This window comes from Microtus oregoni, unplaced genomic scaffold (assembly GCF_018167655.1).
Source record: "Microtus oregoni isolate MIOR12 unplaced genomic scaffold, Mior012 000012F_ref0000307, whole genome shotgun sequence".
Classification (NCBI taxonomy): Eukaryota; Metazoa; Chordata; class Mammalia; order Rodentia; family Cricetidae; genus Microtus; species Microtus oregoni.
In genome coordinates this window covers 10777464-10803846 of record NW_024543071.1, presented here as the reverse complement: position 1 = coordinate 10803846, position 26383 = coordinate 10777464, and the positions used below count along the sequence as shown (strand labels likewise).

The 26383-nt window shown below is 40.0% G+C and overlaps 1 protein-coding gene across 6 annotated transcripts in view; it reads right to left on the bottom strand.

The window, feature by feature from the left end:
* Positions 1-26383, bottom strand: part of Sorcs1 (sortilin related VPS10 domain containing receptor 1) — a 507727-nt gene that overhangs the window by 27256 nt on the left and 454088 nt on the right. For all 6 annotated transcript variants that reach the window (XM_041661119.1, XM_041661120.1, XM_041661121.1 and 3 more), the window contains exons 20-24: positions 22953-23086; positions 21604-21727; positions 15778-15890; positions 9087-9218; positions 131-230 (exon numbers count right to left, since the gene is read on the bottom strand). In XM_041661119.1, coding sequence (XP_041517053.1) covers positions 131-230; positions 9087-9218; positions 15778-15890; positions 21604-21727; positions 22953-23086 — 603 coding nt within the window. The remainder of the gene's footprint in view (positions 1-130; positions 231-9086; positions 9219-15777; positions 15891-21603; positions 21728-22952; positions 23087-26383) is intronic.

The following is a 26383-nucleotide window of genomic DNA, read 5'->3' as shown; positions in this document are numbered from 1 at the left end:
GCAGAACAATCAGTTAAGGAGACTCTCAAGAGCTGTGCCCAATTTATAGCTACCATCTCTCCCTGATCACAATGAAAGTGATTTCCATGCAGCACAGTTGCTGGCAAGAACCCCAAACATAGAAACTGACCTGCTGTTAGATGGGCTGCGTGGACGAGAACTTGGACCCCAGGCTTCAGCTCGAAGTGCACCAAGTTTTGGTTGAGTTTGTGGATTAGAACTTCAGATATCTGAAAGAAGTCTTACAGTTAGTCCTACCAAAGTAGTAATATTGACTATGAATAGCTACACTGAGGAATATGTTGAATATTTATCAACACCTACTAACATTATATGGCAAATGACAAAAAGGGTGGGTCTGTTGTACATAAGACCGAGTAGTAGCTTGGTACAATCCACACATTCTGGGTTTGGCTTGCTTTGCTTCCTTCACTTTCTCTAAACCACCATGGGTAAGCACTTTTTGACTGTTGGATAAATTAACATTGTCAATACCATAATAAACAATACCGTTAAACACAATGCCACCACAGTTTAAGCAACGAGTTAGTTAATCATTGTGTCATGCATATAGGCATTTGCTAAACTATTCCTGACGCTGGTGTTTGGAAGAGATATGGAATTCTAGACCATAGACTGTTTGACTGAGCAAGGTGTTTGAGTAGAAATTACATGCAGTCAAGTATTACAGATAGGGTAAAAACTTTGTTTTTTTAGCATAGAAATTTATTATGCCTGACTTATACATTTTGGGGAACTTCGGAAAGGCTCTGAGGAATAACCATGCTACTTATTTTTATCTGCTATCTTTGCCTTCTTTGTAATACACTATTTTAAGCATCAAGTTCATATTTTATTTAATATTCTATTACGTCTAATTAGCTGGATGCTGACCATTATTTTTATAATTAAATTCTTCTGCTTTCCCTTTATTTGCTGAGTTTCATCTTCTCTACCAAGTTGCCAAAATGGCACTGTGGAGCCTAAATAGTTAAGCAAACCCTGGTTTAGTTTGGAGTTCATGCTAGAAGTCACTAGTAGACAATGGACCTACAGTGTCCAGCACATATACTTCTCTACTGACCAAGAGGAGTGTGAGATTATTCCCTGAATCCCATGGATAAGCACCTGGGGTCCTTCTCTCAAATGTTGTCATTTATGAAACCATGAAGAAAAGCAAGGGTGTGATAAAGCCAGGCTGAAAACAATTTGGTCCCTTTTTCATAAGCATGGGAAATTTCCCTTAACTGTCCAGGTTTACAGAAAGGACAGGTTTTCAAGTAATTTCATCAAAGTGTTTTCTCTGTAATCTCTGATTACTGCTTATTTAGTGAGGTCTTGATAAAAAATAAATATGGATTTTTAGTAAATGTTTCTCACAAAAGTTTTGACTTTGAAACTTACAAATGCATGTAAACATTAATATACAGATACATGTAAACAGCCAAACACAGGCATACATGGAATATATAGATATATAATGAAAAAAACACTTTAGTCAAAACATGAAAGATGTCTCAAAAGCAATTAAGAAACTTACCTGTGCGGAGCGGTGGTGGCACACGCCTTTAATCCCAGCACTTGGGAGGCAGAGGCAGGCGGATCTCTGTGAGTTCGAGACCAGCCTGGTCTACAAGAGCTAGTTCCAGGACAGGCTCCAAAACCACAGAGAAACTCTGTCTCGAAAAACCAAAAAAGAAACTTACCTGTTTCCTAAAGACTATTAGAAACATAAAACAGAACTATGCATCAACAGCAGGAGAACTTCTCACAGTGAAGTGAAATTACTTCTTAATACTGAACATGAACATATTCAAGTGAGACATATAAATAATTAAATCAGAAAATATAGTTTATCAGAACAACCTACTTTTAATTTATTATCTCTAAGAGAGTCCCTCGTGAAAATAATTAGATGTGTGTTGGTTTCTATCATTGCTTCATTGAATTTGTCTATATCACTTACAAAGCTAAGCCAGGTATGCAAAATTAATCAGGTAACAAACCTCATTTCATGTTATTTAACTTGCATCAAAAGATATTTGATAAAGAACATAGATTCTATGGAAAAGAAATTATGCATAAGAAGTAAAAGTAAATGTAATTTACATTCTATACAGGAATAACCTCAATTAGAACCAGGCATTTTGCTATTCAAATAAATTAGTAGTAAGCAAGTTACAAATTTCAACAATACTTTAAAGCTCTTACCAGGTTAATTACAGAAGTACTTATGCTGCATTGTCTTCATTAGATCATGCGATGCTATTTATATATTTAAGTATATGATATATGCATTGAACACTTTACCCTGATAATGCTGCTTATGTCTATTTTTCCCTATGTTTATGCTGCCATCCCCATGGCACAGGCTCAAAGGACATATCCAAGTTTACCTAGTTAATATTTGAGGAGATAAGACTAGACTTTAGCTATGTTTCACTCCTAAACCTAGTTCAGTACTACTAAAAATAAAACAGGTTTCTTTAACTATTTAATTAAGAGGGAGAGGGGAGATGTTTAGTTGTTTATCTGGGTAAGTGAGTTTAGGAGATAAAAATGGCACAGTGTTTAACTCACTGCACTGCCATTTTTAATCCATCTGTAACACACGCACATACACACACAGAGAAACTAATAGTGTCCCCAAAGCCACCGAAAAATGTAGACAAGAATAGGCATTTACTAACACTTTGTTCATGAAAGTGTTCATTCCACCAATCTATGCAGATTGTAATATACGAAAGCTTGGATGACAGAAAGAGTAACAAACTGCAGTCTACAGGAAGCATAGCAAGAGCCCAGATGAGAAGAGCAACACTTGCTTGACAAAAGATTCAAGTGAAATAATATGTGATTACTCAGAGACCAGCCTTGCTGAAGCGAGATGAATTTACTTTCCTTTCTGTCCAGTGAAAAGTGTGCCTCCTAAGTGAATTTCATTTGTAATTCATAGTGCCATTCCTCTTCTGATGCTTTCCCACACAGTCCTTTTCCTATTGAGTCCAGCCAAACAATCATAGCACAAGAAACAGCCTATTATTCTTGGTATCTGCCTGTTTCATAAAATACACCTATGATTTGGATGAAGTTCACACTTCATATAAGTTACTATTTGAAAAGGCAATGGGAACTCAATACAGATACTAGAAAAGGATGTCATGGAAGAGCCTTACTATAGCAAAAACAGCAATTCAATTCTCTCCCTTATGCTTATCTCAAAAGATGAAGACTGAGTGTAACAATCAGAATCAACAATAGTAACAATGGAAAATTCTCAGGGACTTGAATCGAAATGACACTTTCCCCCTCATGCACAATATCCCACACAGGTGGTTAGATGTTTCCCACCTCATGAGGACAAGACTGTAAAAGTCATTTCAAATGTTTCCATTCATTATAGCACAAGAGAAAAAGAGCTTGCAAGCACTTGACTTCTGGTTGAATGAGGCACATGGAATTCCTTCTTCCAACACAATTGTCTTAAACAAGTGCCAAGCCTCTGCTCAAAAAGTAGAGAATCATATTGTTGTCCTATGTGCCCCAATGACAGCAGCATGTCAATATTTGGTATACATGGCAATTGTCACCATACTAAGAATATATTCAACATTTAGACCACTTTTAATAAAATTATTTGGAGAAAACATGTTCACAGGACTGGAATAAACATGTCAAGCATTGAAACACAAACAGAATGGGACATTTAAGAGAGGAGTCAGTAATTGTATACATTCTGCTCCTCTCCCTTCCTCTCCTCTTCCCTCCTACCTTTCCCCATGGTCACTATGCTCCTAAGATCCAGGAGATCTTGATTTTTTTTCTACTTTCTCTGTACATTAGATTCATGTATGTCTTTTGTAATGTCTTCATTGTTGTCTAGGTTCACTGGATTATGAATTGTAGACTGCTTTTTTTGCTTTATGTCTAAAAGCTACTTATGAGGAAGTATATATGATATTTGTCTTTCTGGGTCTGGGTTACCTCGCTCAATATGATGCCTTCTAGATCCATCAATTTTCCCACAAATTTCAAGATGACATTATTTTTTCTGCTGTGTAAACTCCATTGTGTAAATGTACTACATTTTCCTCATCCATTTTTTTTTTTTTGGTTGAGGGGCATTTAGGTTGTTTCCAGCTTCTGGCTATGACAAACAATGTGCTATGAACATAGCTGAGCACACATCCTTATGGTACAATTGAACATCCTTTGGATATATACCCAAAAGTGGTATTGCTGGGTTTTGAGGTAAGTTGTACTCTAATTTTCTGTGAAATCACCATACTGATTTCCAAGTGGCTATACCAGTTTGCACTCCCACCGGTAATGGAGAAGTGTTCCCTTTACCTCACATCCTCTCCAGCATAAGTTGTCATCAGTGTTTTTGATCTTGACCATTCTTACAGGTGTGAGATGGACTCTCAGAGTTGTTTTGATTTGCATTTCTCTGATATCCAAGGATGTCAAGCATTTCTTTAAGTGTCTTTCAGGCATTTTAGATTCCTTTGTTGAGAGTTATTTGTTTATGCCTGTACCCCATTTTTTATTGGATTATTTGTCCTTTTGACAGCTAATTTCTTGAGTTCTTTGTATATTTTGGAGTTCAGCCCTCTGTCCGATGTGGGTTTGGTGAAGATATTTTTCCATTCCGTAGGCTACCAATTTGTCTTGTTTACTGTGTCCTTTGCTTTATAGATGCCTCTCAGTTTCAGAAGGTCTCCTTTATTAATTGCTTCTCTCAGAGACTGTGCTACTGGGGTTATATTTAGGAAGTGGTCTCCTGTGCCAATGCATTAAAGTAAACTTCCCACTTTCTTTTCTATGAGGTTCAATGTGGTTGTTTTTATGTTGAGGTCTTTGATTCATTTGGACTTGAGTTTTGTGCATGGTGACAGATATGGATCTATTTTCATTCTTCTACACGTTGACATTCAGTTATGCTAGCACCATTTGTTGAGTACGCTTTCTTTTTCCCATTTTAATCTTTTGCTTTTTTGTCAAAAATCAGGTGTTAGTAGGTGTGTGGATTGATATCTGGGACTTCAATTCAGTTCCACTAGTCCTCCTGTCTGTTTTTATGCCAATTCCAGGCTGTTTTCAATACAAGACAGTAAATTTTTTAAACAGTCCAAAACAGGTGGCACAAGGAGGAGATGTGAATTCAGGAAAGGCCATATGAAGTTAAGAGGGGGATGTGCTGGGAATGGGGAGAGTTGGGATGGGGTGTGGAAAATCAGCATAATGAACATTCATTGTTTACACATATGGAATTTTCAAATAATAAAAATATTACTTAAATAAAGCAAAATGTTGAATTGTTTTACTTATTTTATTTGAATGTTTATGTTTTATTAGTCTTCATCACAGAATTTATTCATATTATACCTTGAGTTCCTTGGACATGTTTATAATTGTCATTTTGAACTGATTACCTAGTACATAATCTAAGTTGCTTCCCTTGGTGTACATTATTGTGGGACTAATGGGACTAATATTTCACTTTGGAGGACAGATATTTTCTTGGTGGTTAGTGTTGTTTCTGTTTTTTGTTTTTTGAAACCTGGGTTTCTGAGTTAGAAAATCGGTAGTGTATTTTATTTTGATATAGACATCTGCCTCACCTTTGTTGAGTGGGCATTTGAACCTCTATTTGCTGGTACCCCAACTTGTTAGGTTTGGGGTCAACTAGGTGATACATGCTATTTGGTCTTAGGGACACTCAGTGTTGATATCCAAATGGATTCTCTGAAGTGCCCCAGCTTAGCTAGGATAGTGCAGCTTCTCAGCTCAGGAATGACCCCCCTTCAAGAGAGCTAATAGGTTCTCCCTGCAGATCCTCAGAAATCTAAGGAACACACATATAATCCTGAATGGCCCTCATGTCGCATGTGCTATGGTCATTGTAGAAATGTGTGGTGCTCTTATACACATTTTTTGAAATTCCCACACAGCAAATAATTTTTTTAAAAAAAATAGTCTTTGGCAAATTTATTAATGACAAGACTACTCAGGTCCAAAGTAGTAACACTTGCTCATAATGTTGGTCTGGGGAATGTAAACCTTGCTGAATAGAATACTACTCTGGTGACATCTTTAGAGACAATATAGGGTGGGGTGATTTTGCAGAAGATCAGATGATAAAGCCTGGACCTGCAGTCCCGTGAACTGGGAGTTGAGGAAGTCCTTGTTTTTAACAGAGGAAGCTTTCCCCTGTCATACAACACAACTACATGGTGAAGAGACTGTGGAACCAAATTCTAAATTCTAGTTGAGGCTTCCTTACTTAGTTCCATTCTTTCTTTTTATAGTTTATTGCAAGCTTTAAGTTTTTCTTTTATGTAGCATTTGCCTTTGAATCACCTCTTATTAGCCTTATATTGACTACAGTTCTCTTTTCATGACCTTCCTTGTCCATATCATATTATCTTTACAACCCAAATCCCCATGTTTCAAATTCAGGACTGACAGGTAATAGCATAAGTGCACAAAATAAAGAATTTGTGCTTGTTGACTAAATATTAAGCTTATTAAATGATACCAATATATTAATATATTTTTATAGATGTTTTTCATTTATCTCTTCTCAAAATTTGCAATCTGTATCTATGAGGAGTAACACAGATTAAGCAGAAAATGTATTATTTGTGTTTAGTATTTTTTATACTATCCCTTTTGTTTCTCTTAAATACCTTTTAATTTTACTTTTATTTTTGATATTACAATACAATTATAATATTTCCTCTTTTTCTTTACTTCCTGTAAACTCTCATATAACTCTCTTAGTCTGTTCTGAAATTGTGGTCTCTTCTTTCATTGTCATATACTTATGTTTATGTCATAAACTTATACATATATGTTCCAAAATATGACCTACTCAGTCTATATATTGTTATTTATATGTAATGTTTTCAGGTCTGAGCACTTGATTTTGGATAACCAGTTGGTGTGCTCTTCCCATAATATCATTTAAGGAGTTGAAAGACCACAAGCACGAGCTCCCCCTTTCTTTCCAGCATGACATCATAGCCTCCTTAGAGCATCATGGTCTCTTCTCCTTCCAGGAGTGACAGATTCACATCTCTCAACGTAGAGGACTCAGAGAGAAGCAAGGGATGAAAGCCCCAGAGGGCAGAGCTTGCTCCAGACTTGAGCAGTTGGTCTTGGGATAGCATGATGTGCTTTTCTTGATGAGGCCTCCGAGAGCAAGAGAGCCTTTTCACACTCTCTGGAGACCCGAAAACAAGACTGGTAAAGCTCTCGCAGACAGAGGGCACTTGATTAACCTAGCAGTGGCATCCTGATAAAGGGGTCAAGTGCTTCTTACTGCTAAGAATTCACTATTTATTTCACAAGCAAGATAGTTCTACAGCATTTCTGTTCCCTGGGGAGTGCTTTCAGAAGTGGCTCAGGGAAGAGAGCCAGGGACACTTCATTGGGGGGTTTCCCTCCCACTCTTCAGGATCCACTGGATAGGATCCACGCTCTCATTCTACAGGGCCTTCTGTACAATTTCTAAAAGGAGGGGACCAGAGCATGAAGGGTACAGCTAAGATCAGCAGCATTCCTGAGTCAGCGCTCACAGAATGGACTCAATTTTGCTGCTTGTATCTTTTGTAACTGTCTTAGAAGTCTGCTTCTTTTATTACAATGGAAGTGTTTTAGCACCCCCAATGCTCTTTCCTCTTTCACATCCTTCTATGAAGAACCTCATCCTCTGATTTCACATTTATTAATAGTTAGGGATGGGCTACTCACACCCTCTGATCCAAAAAGGAGCAAGAACAGCAGAAATTGTAGCGATGCTACTCTATCTAGATGACAGCAAGAGTTAAGAGGTGCCCGTCCGTTTGACCTACACTTGACCCGCTACAACACAGACTGCTGGTGGTGCTACTGGAGGGAAGACACAATCTTTAGAGCAGGATCAGCTTCAGACTCAACAGAAGCCAGGATTGCATAGCCATCCTTGCTTTCTGTGCACTGGCTCTATTCTCGCAGTAGTTTCTATGTGGTCACAAGAAAAGGAGGAGAGACGAAATACTTTGATGACACTCTGGTTTGGTTCTGAACTGTATCCCTGGATCTTTAAATTAAATGAGTCTGTAAGCTCACTCCTTCCACTTCCTCAGTTATATAAGTGACTGAGAAAAGCATCAACAGATCTTAACTAGAATGAAAAGTACAGGTTATCGGTGGGCAACCTATTTTAAGGAGTCTCAATACACAGCCTGGCCTTCCTTGTAAGGTAATTTTATCAATTCACTTTTCAATCAGGAAAATAATACTCCCCATAAATAAAGCACTAATTTCTCATGGGTTTTATTGGATACTGGATTTACTTTGATTACAGTCTGGGACAGGTTAAAATATAATCAATTTCCTTAATCAATGTTTTGACCTCTAGCTTGGTATATTGCTTTTCACTGAAATAGTTGAAGTACCTTTTTTACTATAAACCCTCATAACTGGTAATGATACTGGCTACTTTGTCATGATATAGTCTTCCATTTTCTTACTGTCCTTGTTTGATTCTCCACTTTGTGAAAGTCAACTCATTAATCATTTCACTTCCCCACTATCAACATCATTTCTTCCAAAAGTGTCCTTCAATATCCCAGTCTATTTAATAAACTGAAGAACTTAGTTTTCTTATTTCCAAATTGTTTTCTATCATAAAACAGCCATAAAAGTAATTGGTACACTTACTGAACATTTATTATATTGGCCAGGTGCTTTCTTGTATTTTTTCTTTAATCAACACAAATACCTATGGGATTGCTGTGACTTTTGCTAAATTATAAATACTAATTTATTGTCCTTAATTTCTTAATATCCATGAATATCAGCGATAAAACTACAAAACTGGCTCTATACCTGTGATCTCTTCACCAAAATGTAGACTTCCCTAAATCAGTACCAAATTCTAAGTGGCATGGCCTTCAAAGAAGTCACCTGCTCTCAGATCTCTGATTAAATTGTCCACTGATGCTAAGGTTAAAACGCAGACTCCAAGAGTCCCATGGGAGCTATTGGGGTGGGAAATGATGCAGGGAGATGTTGGAAAGGTCTTCTGGGCAACTCACCTGCTCCAGGTCCTCTGTTGACCTTTTGTTTTCTCTGTTTGCATCTTGGTAGGGCAAAACAAAGAGTTCAGCAGCGGTGGGTAAGCCAGGTAACACCGCCACCAGGATATGCTGGCTGGGAATCCCTGTGGCCTGTGGGAGAGACAGAGACTGGGTGAATCCTATGGACAATGATGACAGAGACATGGTGATTAGACAGAAGCCATACTGGAATGTGAGGAGTGGTGACTCAGGAACAGAGACACCGGTAGTGTGGACAGTAGAGGACTGGATGGGCATCATCGGGTCATCAGTTAGACTCAAAGTCAGAAGTTAGATTCAGGCTCTACTCCACATTCATCACAGGGACTGTTTTATTAGTCATTTAGGCCTGTAAATATATTTTCTTAAGTAGAATTTTTTTCATTTTTTTATTGATTTTATTGAGCTATACATTTTTCTTTGCTCCCTTCCCTGCCTTTCCTCTGTCCTTCAGCCCTCTCCCAAGGTCCGCATGCTCCTAATTTCCTCAGGAGATCTTGTCATTTTCTACTTCCCATGTAAATTAGATCCATGTATGTGTCTCTTTTAGGGTCCTCATTGTTGTCTAGGTTCTCTGTGTTTGTGGGTTTTAGGCTGGCTTTCTCTATTTATGTTTAAAAACCACTTATGAGTGAGTACATATGATAATTATCTTTCTGGGTCTGGGTTACTTTACTCAATATGATGCTTTCTAGATCCATCCATTTGCCTGCAAATTTCAAGATGCCATTATTTTTCTCTGCTGTGTAGTACTCCATTGTTTAAATGTATTACATTTTTCTTATCCATTCTTATGTTGAAGGACATTTAGGTTGTTTCCAGATTCTGGCTATGACAAAAAAAAAGCTGCTATGAATATAGTTGAGCTCATGTCATTGTGGTATGATTGAGCATCCTTTGGGTATATACCCAAAAGTGGTATTGCTGGGTCTTGAGGAACGTTGCTTCCTAATTTTCTGAGAAATCGCCATATCGATATCCAAATGGCTGTACCAGCTTGCACTCCCATCAGCAATTCAGGAGGGTTCCCTCTTGGAGTAACTCTAACCAAACAAGTGGAAGACTTGTATGACAAGAACTTTAAATCTTTTAATCTTTCTTGAAGAAAGAAATTAAGGAACACACCAGAGAGTGGAAAGATCTCCCATGTTCTTGAGTAGGTATAATTAACATAGTAAAAATGGCAATCTTACCAAAAGCAATCTACAGATTCAATGCAATGCCCATCAAAATTCTTTACAGACCTCGAAAGAATGGTACTCAACTTCATATGGAAAAGCAAAAAAACAGGATAGTCAATTTTATTGTACAACAATCCTGTACAATAAAAGAACTTCTGGAGGCATCATAAGCCCTGACTTCAAACTCTACTACAGAGCTACAGTACTGAAAACAACCTGGTGTTTGCATAAAAACAGACATGAGGACCAATGGAACCAAATCGAAGACCTGAATATTAATCTACACATGTATGAACACCTGATTTTTGACAAAGAAGGAAAAAATATAAAATGGAAAAAAGAAATCATATTTAACAAATGGTGCTAGCATAACAAGTAATGCTGACTTGCTAACCTACGACTCTCAGTACATGAAGCACTTCTGCTGGAATTCAAATTCTTAAAGGGGATGAAATTGATGAACATATATTACATACCTATATGAAATAAAATGTCCCATTATATATAATTAATACATACTCATAGAAATTAAAATAAAGATAAAAAGTTCAAGTAGCATTGAGAAGCTTATTCATTGTTTAATTATTTGGTCTCATACTGATAGCCTAGGGTTTACTCTGAGCCCATTCCTAAGATGGCTCTAGAATTAACTTTTCACCTTGTGGCCACTCAAAATACTGTTTATTTCACTAAGATTTTAATAGTCATATTAAAAGTAATTTCTTATTATCACTCCCATGTCTTCCTTTTGCATTTCTTTGACCCAAAGTAGGCTTTTGTCCAGTTATGTTAGTTTGGGACCATCACCCTTTCTCCTCCGAGATATACCCTCCTCTTTTTCTCCTGCTACATGTGAGAATTTTACTTGTTGCCCTCTGCACGAATGATCCTTTCATTCCTGCATGTGGGTGTCCATCTACTGTTGATATCTCAAGTCATCTCTTCAAGTCACCACCCTAGAGTTTGGCAATGGTATCCTCACCTCAAAGAGGCAGGTTACTCTGTTCTCATTTACCCCTACTATAGCCCAACTCCAGCCATGTTCTCATGTCTAACGTGCTTGCAATCCGTCCCATTGCTACTAAATCAAGTGCTCAAGGAGGTGTATAGAGAGATTCTACTCTCCCTTTTAAAATCGATTACCCAGAGCTCACATGGGCTTTTCTTGCTCCAGCCAAATGCAATTCTGAACAATTTCTCCTTGTTTAGCATTTCCTGTAGGTATATTTGTGCATGCCAACAATGCTTCTTAGAATGTCTTATGTATTTTGCTGGGATGTTTCTACATATTTCCTATAAGCCATCGAAAGGGCTATGCATTTTAGTACATTTTTTCATGATTTCCAACTGTAGTGTTATTTCTTAACTGTTGTTTTTTCCAAATTAGCAGTAAATTCAAGACATTAGTCCATTTTGGTCTGCCTAGAAGTTGTGCTTATGCTGAGAAACTTAGCAAGGTTATATGCAGCTCCTCACCATAAGGCCTTGAAGCATGAGTATGCCCTACTATTCATAGTGTGTGTGTGTGTGTGTGTGTGTGTGTGTGTGTGTGTGTGTGTGTGAAGATATACTACAGGTTGGGGTCCTCTGGAAGCTGACTCAATGTCTCTAGCATGCTGAAGAAATCTTCTCTTTATTTCCTATGAGAATAAAGAAAATGGAGCAGGAGTGGGCAGCAAGAGCTGGGCTGTCATGAAGACCCAATGGGAGTCTCAAGAGGTCCCAGAAGCAGACAGACTTCAGAGATGTCTTAAAATGAGTGATAAATTACTCTATAGACTCATATTTACTTGACATGATCTACTCTAAGGAGTATTAGAATAAGGCAGCCCTCAGTACCACCCCAGCTAAGACAAGTCTCTCCCTGAATAGGAATCTAGGTATCTGGGACCCAGGGCAGACAGAAACTGCAGCAATGTCAAGAAGTGGTTCAAAGTCACCTGGAAAGGGTTTGGTAACACTGTGAGCTTTGATCTAACTGTGAGGTATATAAATATAACCTATCTTCTGTGATTCCTTTATCCTGATGCCACAATATAACTCTGGTTAGAGCTGACACCACACTGTTATATAGGCCTACAAAGTTTGAAACTCTGAGAATAAGTTCAAAGCATCTTCATTATATGCAAAAAAAGAAAAGAACTACTGATAGAAATTCATTTAAAGATACCATTATGCTATGTCCATATCAGAAGCCAATTTGGTGAAGAAACAATAACCACTTTTATATGGAGCTTTGTCACATAGCAACAGGATAAACTGTAAACAAGATAACTCAAGCTGTCCTTCTTGTTGGAGGAGCACAATTAATGAGGTCCCTTAGGACTTAATGAAGTAGCCAAGTGTAATTACTGATCTCAAGGATGAGGGAAATAACTGGGACAAGAGAATGGATCAGTGGCCTCTTGGGGAAACTGAACAGCATTAATTATCCCTTATCTTTAGATCAATACCACCCTGTCCTGAGGGATGTTGATCCAACACAGTTGTTCTACATCCAGTTGGCTACTACATGCAGCAGACTGGAAATATTAATGAGCAGTGTTTCTAGACCACTGGGAAGCTGGCCGCAAGGTAGACGTTCAGTTTCTGATCCCTAGAAAATGGGTATAACAGAAATCAGCCTCAGAAATCTCAGCATTGCTGAGCTAATGCCTTGTTGATGAACTACTGGGGGTGATCTCAGTTTCCAGGGAACCAAGGTGCTTAGAAGATCAGAGACGTTAGAATCTGGGAAAGAGTTCATTGAAGGGGATAACTTATCTTGCTTGGATAGCAGAAGAAAGAAATCAGTTGTGGTACTGGTGACAGGCAACTCCAAGGACAGTAATCCTAATTTCTGTTGGGCCAGTGGTCTACCACTGAGCAATGCAAACAGAGGTGAGATGACAGTTACTTAGAGGTAACACAGTTTCCCTTTCTCCACCCAAATATTCCTTTTATTCTGTTTCCTATTGTAAAAAGGCTAGAGTACATTAGCACTGCATAGACTTCAGGATCTACCTCTGAGGGTCTGGCTTCAAACACTGACTTTTTTTAATTACATGGCCTTCGCCTCCTTGATGAAGTTCTTTACCCAAAGTAGAAATGAACAAAAAATAAATATCAGCTTAATTTTGCTACTAAATATAGCTAAATAATATGAAACATAAAGAAAACCGAAGTATTTTTAGTGTTAAATATTTCTAAATAATGGCACAGGTAAGAAGGTAAATCCTAACAGGCAGCATATGTGATTGCCTTCCTAATCAGAGGTTTTCTCAGTGTCTTTACTGCATCTTTCTTTTCCATCAAGCTCCAGCAAGGATTGGGAGCAGAAAAGTGTTGGGACTAATGAGTCCTAGAACCTTCTAATTAAAGTTACTAGAAGCTGTGCCTAGCATAGAGGATCAGAGGACGGGATTTTTCCCTGTTGTCCATTGACTGCAGTGCATTTAAGCCTACAGGGTGCTAATAAAGAGGGGCTTGGGTATCAGTGTTAAAAGGTCTGCCTGTTGGTCTGTCTCTGCGTGTGTGTTCCAACCTCCAGCCCCTTACCGGAAGCTTGCCAACTGGAGTCTAGCGCATAGAGCACAGACCAGGGGCCATGGTGCGTGGCAGAAAAGTACTGGCTTTTGGGGACCCTAGTCTACTTGTATGCACAGCTTCCTAGGCCTGGATGTAGTGGGGAGGGCCTTGGACTTCCCACAAGGCAGGGCTCCCTGCCCTCTCTTAAGGAGTCAGGGGGAGGAAGGAGGGGGAGTGGGGGAGCGGGAGGGGAATGGCAGGAGGGGAGGAAGTGTAAATTTTTTAATAGAAAAATAAAAATAAAAAAAACAAATGATCTATTGGTATTTCCTATTGTGCTAAGAGCACAAGATGGTGTATCTTGATTGTCAACTACATCTGCAATTAACTAAAACCCAGGCATCTGGGTGTTGCTTTGATCTGCTGCTTTGTCCCACTGAACTTCACTTTGGGCGTTTGCGTGAGTAGGCATGGGGTCAATGGCACAGACTCAGTGGCCAGGCAGGATGCAGCAAGCTCAGTTTATTTTAGCCTGAAACTCCCTCCACCCGTCCTAGGGGAGGAGAAGCAGCAGCGCTAGCATCAGGGTCGCTCATGGCGGCCATTATTCAGGTTGTCTGTCTCACGTCACAGCAGCTGTTGCTGGGTCTCTTGGCAGCCTTAGGCTGGCTCAATCTGGGGAAGTTACAGATTGCATTCTCAGATACCAGTTTAGTCTTGTTCAGGCCAGCAAGGGCCTCTTGTTTCCCAGGCCCTTTGTGCCTAGGCAAATAACCCCCCACGGCTGGATACAGCTGTAAGGATTTTTCTTCATTGGATCATTTGAGATGGGAAGAACCACTCTAAATTTGATCATTTTAAGTTGGGAATATCTGCCATTTCTTCACCAGTGTTAGAACCTAGTTCTTTGGGATTCTAAGGTATTTTGAAGACCAGGTAAAACACTCAGTCTCATGGACTGACGATTGTCAGATTTGGGGCTTTACTGTTGGGAGACAACCATTGTCAGACTAGCTGGACCACAGCCAACAAGCCACTCTGCCCCCCCCCCCCCAAAAAAAAACCTTTTAAATGTATTCATTCTATCAGTTTTGTATATCTAGCAATTATACTTCTTCTGATTTCTCATGTTTGGACACTGCTTGACCAACCCATGCCTCGCTGAGGAAGATGAAGCAGATAGGGGGAAAAGTGTTTAAGAAAGATGTCTCCTTCAGTCTTCAGGAACCCTGTGCCTGCTAAGGAATAATCCACATCACCTTGCTACTCTTCCAAAAAGCTTAGGGGGATTCGAGGCTGGTTACATTGTAAGATCCCAGACATGAGAAACAGGACATTCAATTCAATTATGGAGTTTTGTCACTTATTTATTTGTGAGAGTCTGGGGGAGTTATCTCAGAGAATTTTTGTACAAAATGAGGGCACTGATCAGCTTCTCTTGGGAAGGAAAAGAAATCTTTGAAAAGAATTGAGACACGGACATATGGGTAGGTGTCCTGTACCACGTGCTCTTAGAATTAAGACACGGTCATATAGGTAGGTATCCTGTACCATGTGCTCTTAGAGCTGTGTGGTGACAGATAAGGATCTGGAACTTGGGTTTCTTTTATTAATTATACTCACTCTTGAAGACACTTAGACAGTATTCTCCTTGGTTATGCACAGCCATTGAGTTTTCATTTACCAATGAAAAACTTACCCAAGCCTGAACTCAGCTGCATGCATAACTGTCACAGACATTCATGTTCTTCTTGAAGAAGTAGCTTCATAGGGGCAAAGGCCATAGGTTTCAGAGGGCTGCACTGACCCAATAATAAAGACAGGCATGCGTATGTGGATCACAAATCTTAAGATACCAAACTGACATCTCTGGGCTCCAGCTCTGTCTTCTCCATCCTTTGCAAAGGTTCCATTCTCCATGAAGCCATTCGAGGACAGAGAAGGACTATGTTTGACAGAGAGAAGGGAATACTCATACTCACTTCCACCAGAGACTTTTTGATGACTCGGCTGATGTCCCTCCTCCACTCGGGGATGTCAGGGTTGTAGTCATCCAAATTTGGAGAAAAGGCCAAGCGAAGAGACCGGAATTCCTCTGTGGATGTAACAGTAAGTCCATTACTACAAGTTAAATAGCTCCACAAAGCAGCCAAAACATTGTGTTTCCTACAAAGTCTTAAACACTCACCATATTTACCCTTCTAAGGATAAATATCCTCTCTCTGTTATCTCTCTAACTGTAACTTTGCTAAACTGAAGCCATAGACTCTGGCCCATACCTAGCTCAGTAGCCTTTGCCCATTATCCCCAGCTCTAGGCTTTGATATCCTGGACATTAAATGAGCCAAGGTTCCTGGATACATGGCAATGTCATGATGCCAGAACATATTCATACCCTGTTCCTCTAACAGGAATGCCATTTATTCCAATTCTTACCTACAAAAATATTGAAAGCTTTTCTTAACAGACCATTCATCTTCACCATTGATGCTTTAATTTCATTTTTTAAATGATACTACTATATTGAGCATATGCTTCTATCATTTTATGAGGGTATAATAATTAAGGTATTAATACTTAAATTTATTTAAATACTTATTCTATTTTTAGGAGAGGGGTTGCTCATAAGTTTTATAGAATGGCATTTCATGACATTCCTAACATCAGGGATATTTTTATTTTCATTCCTCTGTAGACCCTGAGTTAGTCTTGATCCTCCAGGAAGTGGGATGGTGATTCAGCTGACAATGATATTTCTAGAGGGATTTTTTTGGAGGAAACTGAAGGGGCTCCTAGGAGGAATGGAGAATATTTAGACAAAGAAATGCAGGACAAGAGTCAGCTGGGAGAGGAAGCCCTGTGTTCCAAGAAAGGGTCAACTTTAGCACTCTGTGACACTGTCATTAGCTGGCATCTGCCCCAAGAAAGTGACGCGAAGGCCTCAGGCTGGTGTGAGCTTCAGAACACAGAGTCGGGGTGTGTTTTTCTGCCTTCAACACCCTACCTCAGTGTTGGGCACACAGAACATGCAGAACACAGTACTGTCTCCCTGCATCTGCTAGTTGCTCTACACTTAGGATAAATGCACTTTCTTATCACAGTCTTTAATCCCACTACACATAGTGTAACCTACCTCTGCTGCCTTGTGTCCTGCAGGGCTTCCCTGCCTGTGCATCTTGTACTGCTGGGCTGTGTCCCATGGCTTCTGCATCATGCCATCCCTTGCCACAGCAGATGCTTCAACTTGCCACACACACCAGCATGCCTGACTTCCCCTCAACCTCTCATTAGAGAGGCTTTCTCACCACCAAACAGAGAACATCCTCCTCTGCACTAATGGACTCCATCATTTGATAGTTCTTGTCTTCTTTATATTCAGTGGTATTGTGTGTGTGTGTGTGTGTGTGTGTGTTGTGTGTATGTGGTGTGTGTGTGGTCAATGGGGACAGAGATTTTGTGCTTTTGACCTTGGGACTGTACTTAGCAACTGTAGGCTTTTAAAGATCATGCATGGACCGTGTAATTTGTGGATGTGTATTCAATGTGTAAATGATTCCATTTCCGTGCGGGTTTTGTTATTATTCATTTACTTATCTGACAATCAGTTCTTATTTCAAGCATGTCCTTGTGCTTCGGTGGGGGCTAAGGGACTTCAGTGATGCCAATTATACATCTAGGAAGCATAAAAGCCCACTTGTGCATTCCCTAACAAAGCTAACGAGCTATCAGACAAACGCTTTGAAAACTCTTACATAAGAAAATGTGTATTTATGAGAGTGGCTTTGTTCCAAAGATATGGTTTTCAAAGTTTGACTATTTGTGAGTCACTGGCCACCCGTGTGAACATCCCTGTTTCATTTCTGGTGGAGAATAATTACAAGAATATAAATGTGCAGTGTGATAAATGGCAGCATTAAAGAGTCGCCCACTGAGTTCTAACTTTACTCCGACGGCAGAGGTTGATGTCATTCTCACTTTCTCCTTACCTCTCATCACAGGGCAGTGACTTCATCTATCTATAAAGAAAGCTGTCTAGCCTAGTGGAAGGACACAAATGGTGCAGCCTCCTCATTATCACTTAAGGCAGGAACTAGCATGAGGTGAAGATTGAATGGCTTAGAAATGTGCTTCCTAAGAATTCAAATACATGAAGAAGGACTGGAAAAAATAAAATGCCAATTAAGTGGCATTATTTGAAGCTGTTAAAGTAGATCAATTCAATACATTTGCCATCTGTAAAGGCAAACCTGTGCCCAAGAATGTTTGGGGGAGAAAGAACACAAGTTAGAGGACCTTCCTTTCAGTTTGGTGGCCTTGGGCAGACCAGTCTTCCCCAATCATGTCTCAATAGCTTGCCTCCTACCGTTAATCACAATGATCCTCACTTTCCCTCTATTTTGCTAAGCTCTATGCAGATATCTCTGGGTGCACCTGCTGGCCTCTCTTAGGGTATTCAATCTAGAAAACTTGCAGCTGTCGATTCTATTTCTGTCAATTTACAAGCTAAATCATGACTAATTTAGAGCATATTTCCCTAGGACCATGGGGGAGATATTTCTTTAAATATAGCCATAACCAAAAAAGACAGAGCTGTCCTCTTCCCACCTTTGTAGGAAGGTAGAGACTAAATTCCCTAAGTGACAGTAGTTGCTTCAGATGGTTTAATCACACTAATGACCCCATATACTTCCTGAGGCTCTCCAATACACTTCTGCCAGCTAACCTCGGGATTAAAAAAACAAAACAAAACAAAACACTATTCCTTGTTAAGTACAAGGCTTCCTGTCTAACTCTGGTCAGTATAATGTTTATTTAAGAAGTCACAACACATTAAAAGTTTCAAATTACTGGGCATATGCTATTGTTCAGTGAGATAACACTTGCACACAAGTATACCACTAAGGTTCAGTACTAGTACTTCCCTAACAAACTCACAAACAAATAAATTTTAAAAAAGCATTTCAAACCATGTGTATGACTCACTGTATAACTTGTCTGATTGAAAACGAATGGAGGATAGTTAGAGCATGCCATCTGTTCTATTAATACTTTTAATGAAGAGATAGATGATTCCCCCACTGAATGTAGATATGTAGATAGATGGATAGATAGATAGACAGACAGACAGATAGATAGATGAGTGGGTGGGTAGGTGGATGGGATTATGGATGGATGGATGGATGGATCATTGCCACTGTATGTAGATAGATGATAGGCAGATGGATAGATAGATGATCACTGAATGTATGCAGATAGGATAGACAGTTGGATGGATAGATAGATAGATAGATAGATAGATGCATAGATAGATGATCTCCTACTTCTACTTTTAGAAGATGACTTTACAGAGACTGAGCATAAGGGCCAAAGCATAGCAAGGGAAAAATTATGTGTAACTGACCCTTCTAGACACAGGATTCTTATGCTGTGTTTGTTCATTACACTTATGCCATGTTTTCTCATTTGTAAAGCAGGGATAATTATAGAATTTTCCTCTCAAGTCTGTTCACAGGATTTAATAAGGCAGTTCATATATCTCAAGTGCTAGGGACAGATGCTGGTGATTAGAACAGGCTTCATCAGTGTTAGCCTGTGTCACTGACACCGTTGCTATTAATGGAACTGTCACAAAGTAGCAGAATGACTTTAAACCAGAAATTTTGCATGTCTGCCCACAATTCCCTAGCAGTAAATGATGGTTGGATAAGAACAATTCAGAGACCTTCTAGATTTAAGACTCTCTCGGAGATTCTAACAAAGAGGTCATGTACACACCTGACAGGCAGGACAACTTGTAACATCCAAGAGGGAGAGGGATCCATCTAAGGAGGTGAAGAGCACCCATGGAAAGGATATGAGTCACATATTTAGAGTCTTGTGGTTTTAACGTGAATATCCTGCACATGGTCATGTTTAAATACTTGGTCCTCAACTGGTAGCACTGTTCATACAGGTTACAAAACCTTTAGAACAGTGATTCTCAACCTTCCTAATGCTGCAACCCTTTAATAGAGTTCTTCATGTTGTGGTGACCCCAATCCTAAAATTATTTTTGTTACTACTTCATAACTGTATCTTACTACTATTATGAATCATAATGTGAATATCTGTGTCCTCCAGTGGTCTTAGGTGATTCGATGCAACCCACTGTTTTAGGAGGTGAAACATCACTGGAGGGAATATGCCACTGTCTGTGGGTTTTGAGGATTTTATAGTCTGACCTTATGTTTGGTGCTTTCTGCTCTGCTTCCTGAATATGGATGTGATCTTATCAGGCAGCTTTTCCACCTGCTGCTATGGCTTACCTGGCACTATGGGCTCTATCCCTCTGGAAAGGTGAAACAGGATATTTTCAGGGTATTTTGAGACAGAAATAGAAAAAAAAAACTAATACAGAGAGCAATTTCAGACCATGGGCCCAGGGTTGGGGGTGAAGCCTAATTCCAACCATCACCAGTGGGGGATACTTACAAACAGTACAGTTACTTCCCTTACACTAGGGTTTCTGGAAAGATTCAATTCATCCCCAGAACATAGAAAGGAGACAGGTATGGAAATTGAATCAACAGCTCACCCCACTATGCATGCTGACATGGTAGCCCTCTGGTTGGGAAATATCTATCTTTATTTCCTTTCGCTGTCTAAGCTGATCAGATCTCTTCAAGGGGAAGGAGAGGCAAAAGCGTGAGCTCTCACGCTGAGCCATCTCTTTCTAGAACAATATCCTTAGGCCTTTTCATCTTCAGACATGTTCAAAGTTGCTTACAAATTACTCTCTGGTTTTGAAGGTCAAGTTAGCACACCAAGGAATTGAAAGAAAGAGCTATATTCCCCAAAGAACAATCTAGACCTACGTTACATTATTGGAAGCAATTGATTCTGGAACTGGGTTAAATCGATATTTGAGAAAAAAATGTCTCACTTCTCTCTCCCATATTTCCTTGCTCCCTCCCACCTTCAAATTCTTTCTCCTTAGCCAGCAAACATATTCTGTATCTAGTTTTAAAACCTTGTTTTCTTTAAATTTTAATTTCCCATGATACATATATACTACTTTCATATTAATAAACATTTACGTCTTTACTGTCTGCTGGTAACACTGAGTTCATATCCAACTAATTAGCATTTTATATAGAAAAAATATTACCAAGTGGGATCAATCTGTAAAAACTGTTTTTAATCTCTCATTTGGAAGTAATAATCCTACCTTTCCATTTCAGTAAATTTCATCTCATCTAATACTTGGAATATATTAGTTTCCCCAGATAATCACAAAATTGTACTGTATGGCTACTATTCCAACTGACATGCAATTCTTGGCTGGCCTCTGATGACTGTAACATTTCTATTGCTTTTAGTCTAGTAGAGGGTTTGCTGTTGACGATGGTGTCATTAAGATTTTCTTGTTGTTGTTTCAAGTACAGATTTGTGAAAGAATTTAAAAAATTTTGAATAATGGAAAGGTCTTCTTCAAATGGAATTGGAAAGCAAAATTTCTCTGAATTAGCCATTTCCTAACAAGTAATTTTAACTACCCAAATATCAGATAAAATTGTAATGAGTTAGCCATACTCATGATTAGGTACCAGTCTATCCCACCCACACTGATGGAGCTAAGATTCTCCCTGTATGCACCAGAAACTTCCAGCATACGATGACCACGGCTCAGCTAGTGAATGGCATTCTCTACAAACATCCTAGCTCTTTCTCAAGCGCTGCCATCTCTAGTCCAGGGGCGTCTATAGCATCATGAACCAATCACATCTGAGGATGTGGGCAAAGGTGCATCAGCAAACACGGGCACTCACCGTAGACTGCGATGGTCTTCGTGTCTTGCAGGATGGCATTCCCAGCTGAAACCTGCACTGTGATGGTATTCATTCCTTCAGAAGTAAACTTGAACGATATGCTTCCCTCCAAGGTTATTAAGGGCTAAAACACACAAGGGAGTGGAGAGAAGGGAAAGTCACAACCGTGGTTGAAACAGCCTCCGTCTCTAGGTGTCCCCGCATTTCCCATGTGCTGGGATTAGAGACAGGCTCATCCTGGGCATCCACTCTATTAACTGTCTGTTCTTCCCCGTCAGCTGAAGTCCATGAGATGGCTGGTGCAGGAGTAGCCATAAGCGATGCTGTGTCTTTCCTAAAAATTAACACCTGCCTCCTGGTATCATCCTGAGTAAGAACTTGGGAAATCAATATGTCTGATAGGCCTTGGGTATTGACAGGATACATGTCTCTGCTTACTTCTCCTACCCAGTAGAACTTTTAATCAAATGAATCATTTGGATAAATGAAGACCAGAAGCCTCAAATGTATCAACAAATAGTGAGAATTTCTAAGCTTTCTGGTATTCATCTGCAGGGTAAACCATTTCTAGAGCATTATATTGGAATTCAGCAGCCCCCGCCTCAGAAGTGAACTCTAGATAGGGAGGAGTGGCCTGTGATGTCACTGTGTAACACCAGTTTCCTGGAAGTTGCCGCTCTGAAAGCAAGCACTAACTGGATAATGGTTTAAGGACTCTAAAGAAAAAAAAATGAGTTGAAAGAGTCATGCTATAACACAATCAGAGAATCATATCCTAAAAGAAAAAAAAATAATCTACTGACATCACTTGACTGTTTCTCCACAAATACTTCTTTTCTGTCTTTCTTAATTAGCTTTAAAATCAAGATTCACAATATTTCATAGGGAAAGCATCCTGTCTTGTTGAAAAATTGGCTTTAGAAGGTGGGGGAAAGAAACAGAAGAACTTTGTTTTGTTCTTTTTTTTTTCTAGTGATAATTTTCAGATAAACAGCAACCCCATCCTGACATCAAGAATGGAAGGTTTGGTTGGTGAGGTCTGGCTGCAGACTTTCTGGTAGGACTTTTGAGGAACAAGTCCATGGTCTCAGCTGAGGGATGTAGCAGGGATGGTTCACCTAGAGAACACAAGGGAAAGGCAAAGGAGAGATGTAGGGGGGAGCTGGATAAGTCAGACAGAGGTGGGGGAAAGGGAGGAACCTGGTGAGGATTTGAACACAGGTGGCCTGTGGTCATGGAAGCTCAGGCTACCCTCAGACTCAAAGCCACAAGCCAGCTCATCCTGTTGGGCTCCCAGCAAGCATAAGTTGCGCCTCTATCACTGGGGACACGCAGGAAAGCCAGCTCACCTCTGTGTTGTTTCCGTACCACCACACGTACGTGAGAGTGCCCACTTGGCTGGGCCAGAGCACTGCAGTGGCATTGACCTCTTTGTTCTTCGTTGTGACGAAAGGAAGCGACAGGTGCACATGCTCCAGGGGACCTGAGGCACAGAGGAAGAAAGAAGGACATAGAGAGGGAAGAGCTGCTTCAGCTCCACCTTCTCTGCTCAGAGAGGATACACATTCAGCCTGGAAATCCCAAACATTGCAGCCACGTTCTCCAAGGGAAATATTTTGCTGCTTTCCCCACTCAGAGATAAATCCATGTTATGAACAACCACATACGACAACTCAATTTACTGATTCATCTTCTGGGTCTGAGTTATGTAAGTGGAAAAGGCAAAAATTAAGTAAGTCACGAAGTCTAAACATCAACAGCTAAAATGTAAGAGTTCACAGGGAGTCACAATTCTTCCCACAAGGCTACGTTCTCAGAGATAAACAGGATCCAGAGTTGCTGGACATCTATTAGGAATGAAGATCAGGAAGCCATAAACTCTCCTTCAATAATTACTCTTACAGTCTAAGGTGTTTAAATGTGGTCAGATCTACACCTGAGACAAAGCCATCTGCTTAGGCTAGCAGGCAACACATTGATATTTGTGGTTGAATCAGGCTTGCCTGGAACTGCGTTGCTTACAAATGGAAAGTGAGTTCCATGTAAATAGGTCCCAGGCATCAGATAATACACTTTACTCCTGTATTCACTTACTGTACAGCTCTCAGACTCTCTTAACAACATAGCTGTCTCCTAGCACGCCAAGGCTTGATCTTCCCCAGACCTTTTGTTTCCAGACCTGTCTCAGAACCTTGCAACCCTCATACCAAGCAGAACTTCTTTTTTGACATCCTGATCACCTGCTCTGAGCTAAATGAATCAAATGACGAGGAGCCGGTGAGGCAGGTCAATGGGAAAAGTTGCTTGTTGTGCCACGCCAGTGACCTGAGTTAGGTTCCTTGTTACCTATGTAAAGATGGGAAGTGAGGAGACTCCCAAAAGGTGTCCTCTGACCTCTCCATATGCTGTGATGTGCATGTTCCCAACTCACCTTGCATAGCCACACACACACACACACACACACACACACACACACACACACACAGAGAGAGAGAGAGAGAGAGAGAGAGAGAGAGAGAGAGAGAGAGAATATCAATTTGAAAGGAAAATAAAAAAAAAAACAGTCTGTTCTAGAAATCCAAGGTTCATTCAATAGGAATTCATTTTCTCTATGTCATAGATGATTATTCAGTTTCACTTTTGTTTTTGTTTTTTTTTCCAGTCAGAACATCAGAATGAGGACAATGTCTAGGTGTCATTGCGGCAATGATGAGGTGGGATCTTTGCTGAACTGTGCCCAAGCCATTCATCCAACAGTTTTGATTGCCACTGGACTCTGGGTGTGGTTTTCAGTGGTGGAAACACCCGGAACTTGGTGGTGCTTAGGTTGTTTGGAAGGAAGAAGGCTTTGAACCTCCAATGAAGAGTTAGGAATGAGGGGGGCACTGTTGATAGAGTGTTCAAGGAGAGCTCCAGAAATGGCACCAAGCATCAGTGAGAGAAAGATTGTGCCAACAATCTATTTGGAATGTTCAAGGATGAGATTAGAGTCAGTGGAAACGTCCTGAGAAGGTGTGCCTGCCATGCTAGCCGGAAAGCAAGACAATCCAATAGGGCAGTGGAAGATGGTGGACGAGGATGCAACAGTGGACACCCAGGAAGTACCGAGAACCCATGCTGATTTTTCTGGCCCTGAACTAGAGGCATATGTGTTTTGCAGTTTTACCCGTGTGTGTGTGTGTGTGTGTGTACCCAGATACAGGTATGAAATATATACTGCAATTTTCTATGGCCTCTTGCATCTATTTACTTTTTAGTGATATAAGACAGCTGGTTCTTGTCATAACTGTATATTTTAAGAATGTTTCAAGAATAGAAAGACAAACTCCTCGCTCTGAGGATCCCTAGCTATGTACTGAACAAGCAAGCCCATTCGGCCTATCATATAGGTACTTGTGATGCAGAAAAGTGACAGCAGGTGGCGCTGCATCATTTCATATTATCGAAAAACTACAGAATTTCTAGAGTGAACTGCATTTGCCTTCTTTGGGTTATTAGACTTTTTAGATGGCACGAAATAGCTAATGTCTGTGAGAATGAATTTTTTTGGTGTGTGTGTGTGTGTGTGTGTGTGTGCGTGTGTGTGTTTAATGATTGTGGCCTGTCTCTTAGACTTATGTTCTAAAGCTATTTGAGCTTGCATGTATCCAACTAAATCTTGGATATGTTGGATATATATCACGTTGCTGTGTCTTTAAACAGCTAAAAAATGAAAGCTCCATGAGAAGCAGACACTGGACACACTATAAGGAGGATGTGTTAAAGCAGACTCCTTAGACTTCAGTGTCCATTAGAATTATGCATGAAGGATGTTAGGGTGTCATTTTTCCAGACAAGATAATAAACGAGATCACAACATTTATATCATTTAATTCCGGGGCAGATGACCTACTAAACCACACTTCGCATGATTCTGCTCTGCCATTTCTAGGCCAACATAATAATGGTGTCAATACTTGAAAGTGTCGTGAATTTTTAAGGCACACAGGTCAGACTGTGGTATCAGAAAGACACAGGCTCATTGCTCCTCTTTGGAGCAAAGAAAAGAGATGGACAAAGGATAGATTAAAGCACCCAGCTCATATTTTGTTCATGTTGTTTACTTTCCATTCTATAGGTCCGCAGACACTCCACTTCCCTGACCCCTCAAAGATGATGTCCAGGAAGAGGCAGTTTCTGAGCCGAAATCCTCATACCCTCTACATTTTCTACCCCATCCAGCTGAAGGCCAGAAAGTCTGCACCAAGTGTCTCATTAGTCTGCAAAGTAGCAGAGCAGAGTGAACACTATCCCCAAGGAATTTCCACCTGTCAGGCTTCAATAGATTACCCTGGCATCCTGCAAGAGCTGCATGCTCACTCCTGGAGTCACTACAGCGGGAACATCAGCTCCATTTGTTTCTGATGACCTTTGCAAACTCACACTGAAAAACCTTTAATTTGGAGTTAAATCACCTTTCTGTTTTGGTGAGTGGAGGGAATGTGTATTCAAGCAAGCACTGTGATTCCTGGGAGAGCCTTGCAATGAAGGCGAAGCAGGGACAGAGGAGAGGAAGGGGAATCCTGGAAAGAGGAGAGGTCTGAAGGGGAAGGAGGAACATAGGAGAGGTGTAACAGCTAAGAATTGCTGCCAATCCTCAGCTAACTCATAGCTCACTTAGTCCAAATACATCTGCTACTCTATTGTGAAGGAAAATCAGATTTTATGAATTGGCAGAATGTCACATAATTTGTGTGAAAGAATCACTGGGTGCAAGATGTGCATCTTTTGACAGAGGAAA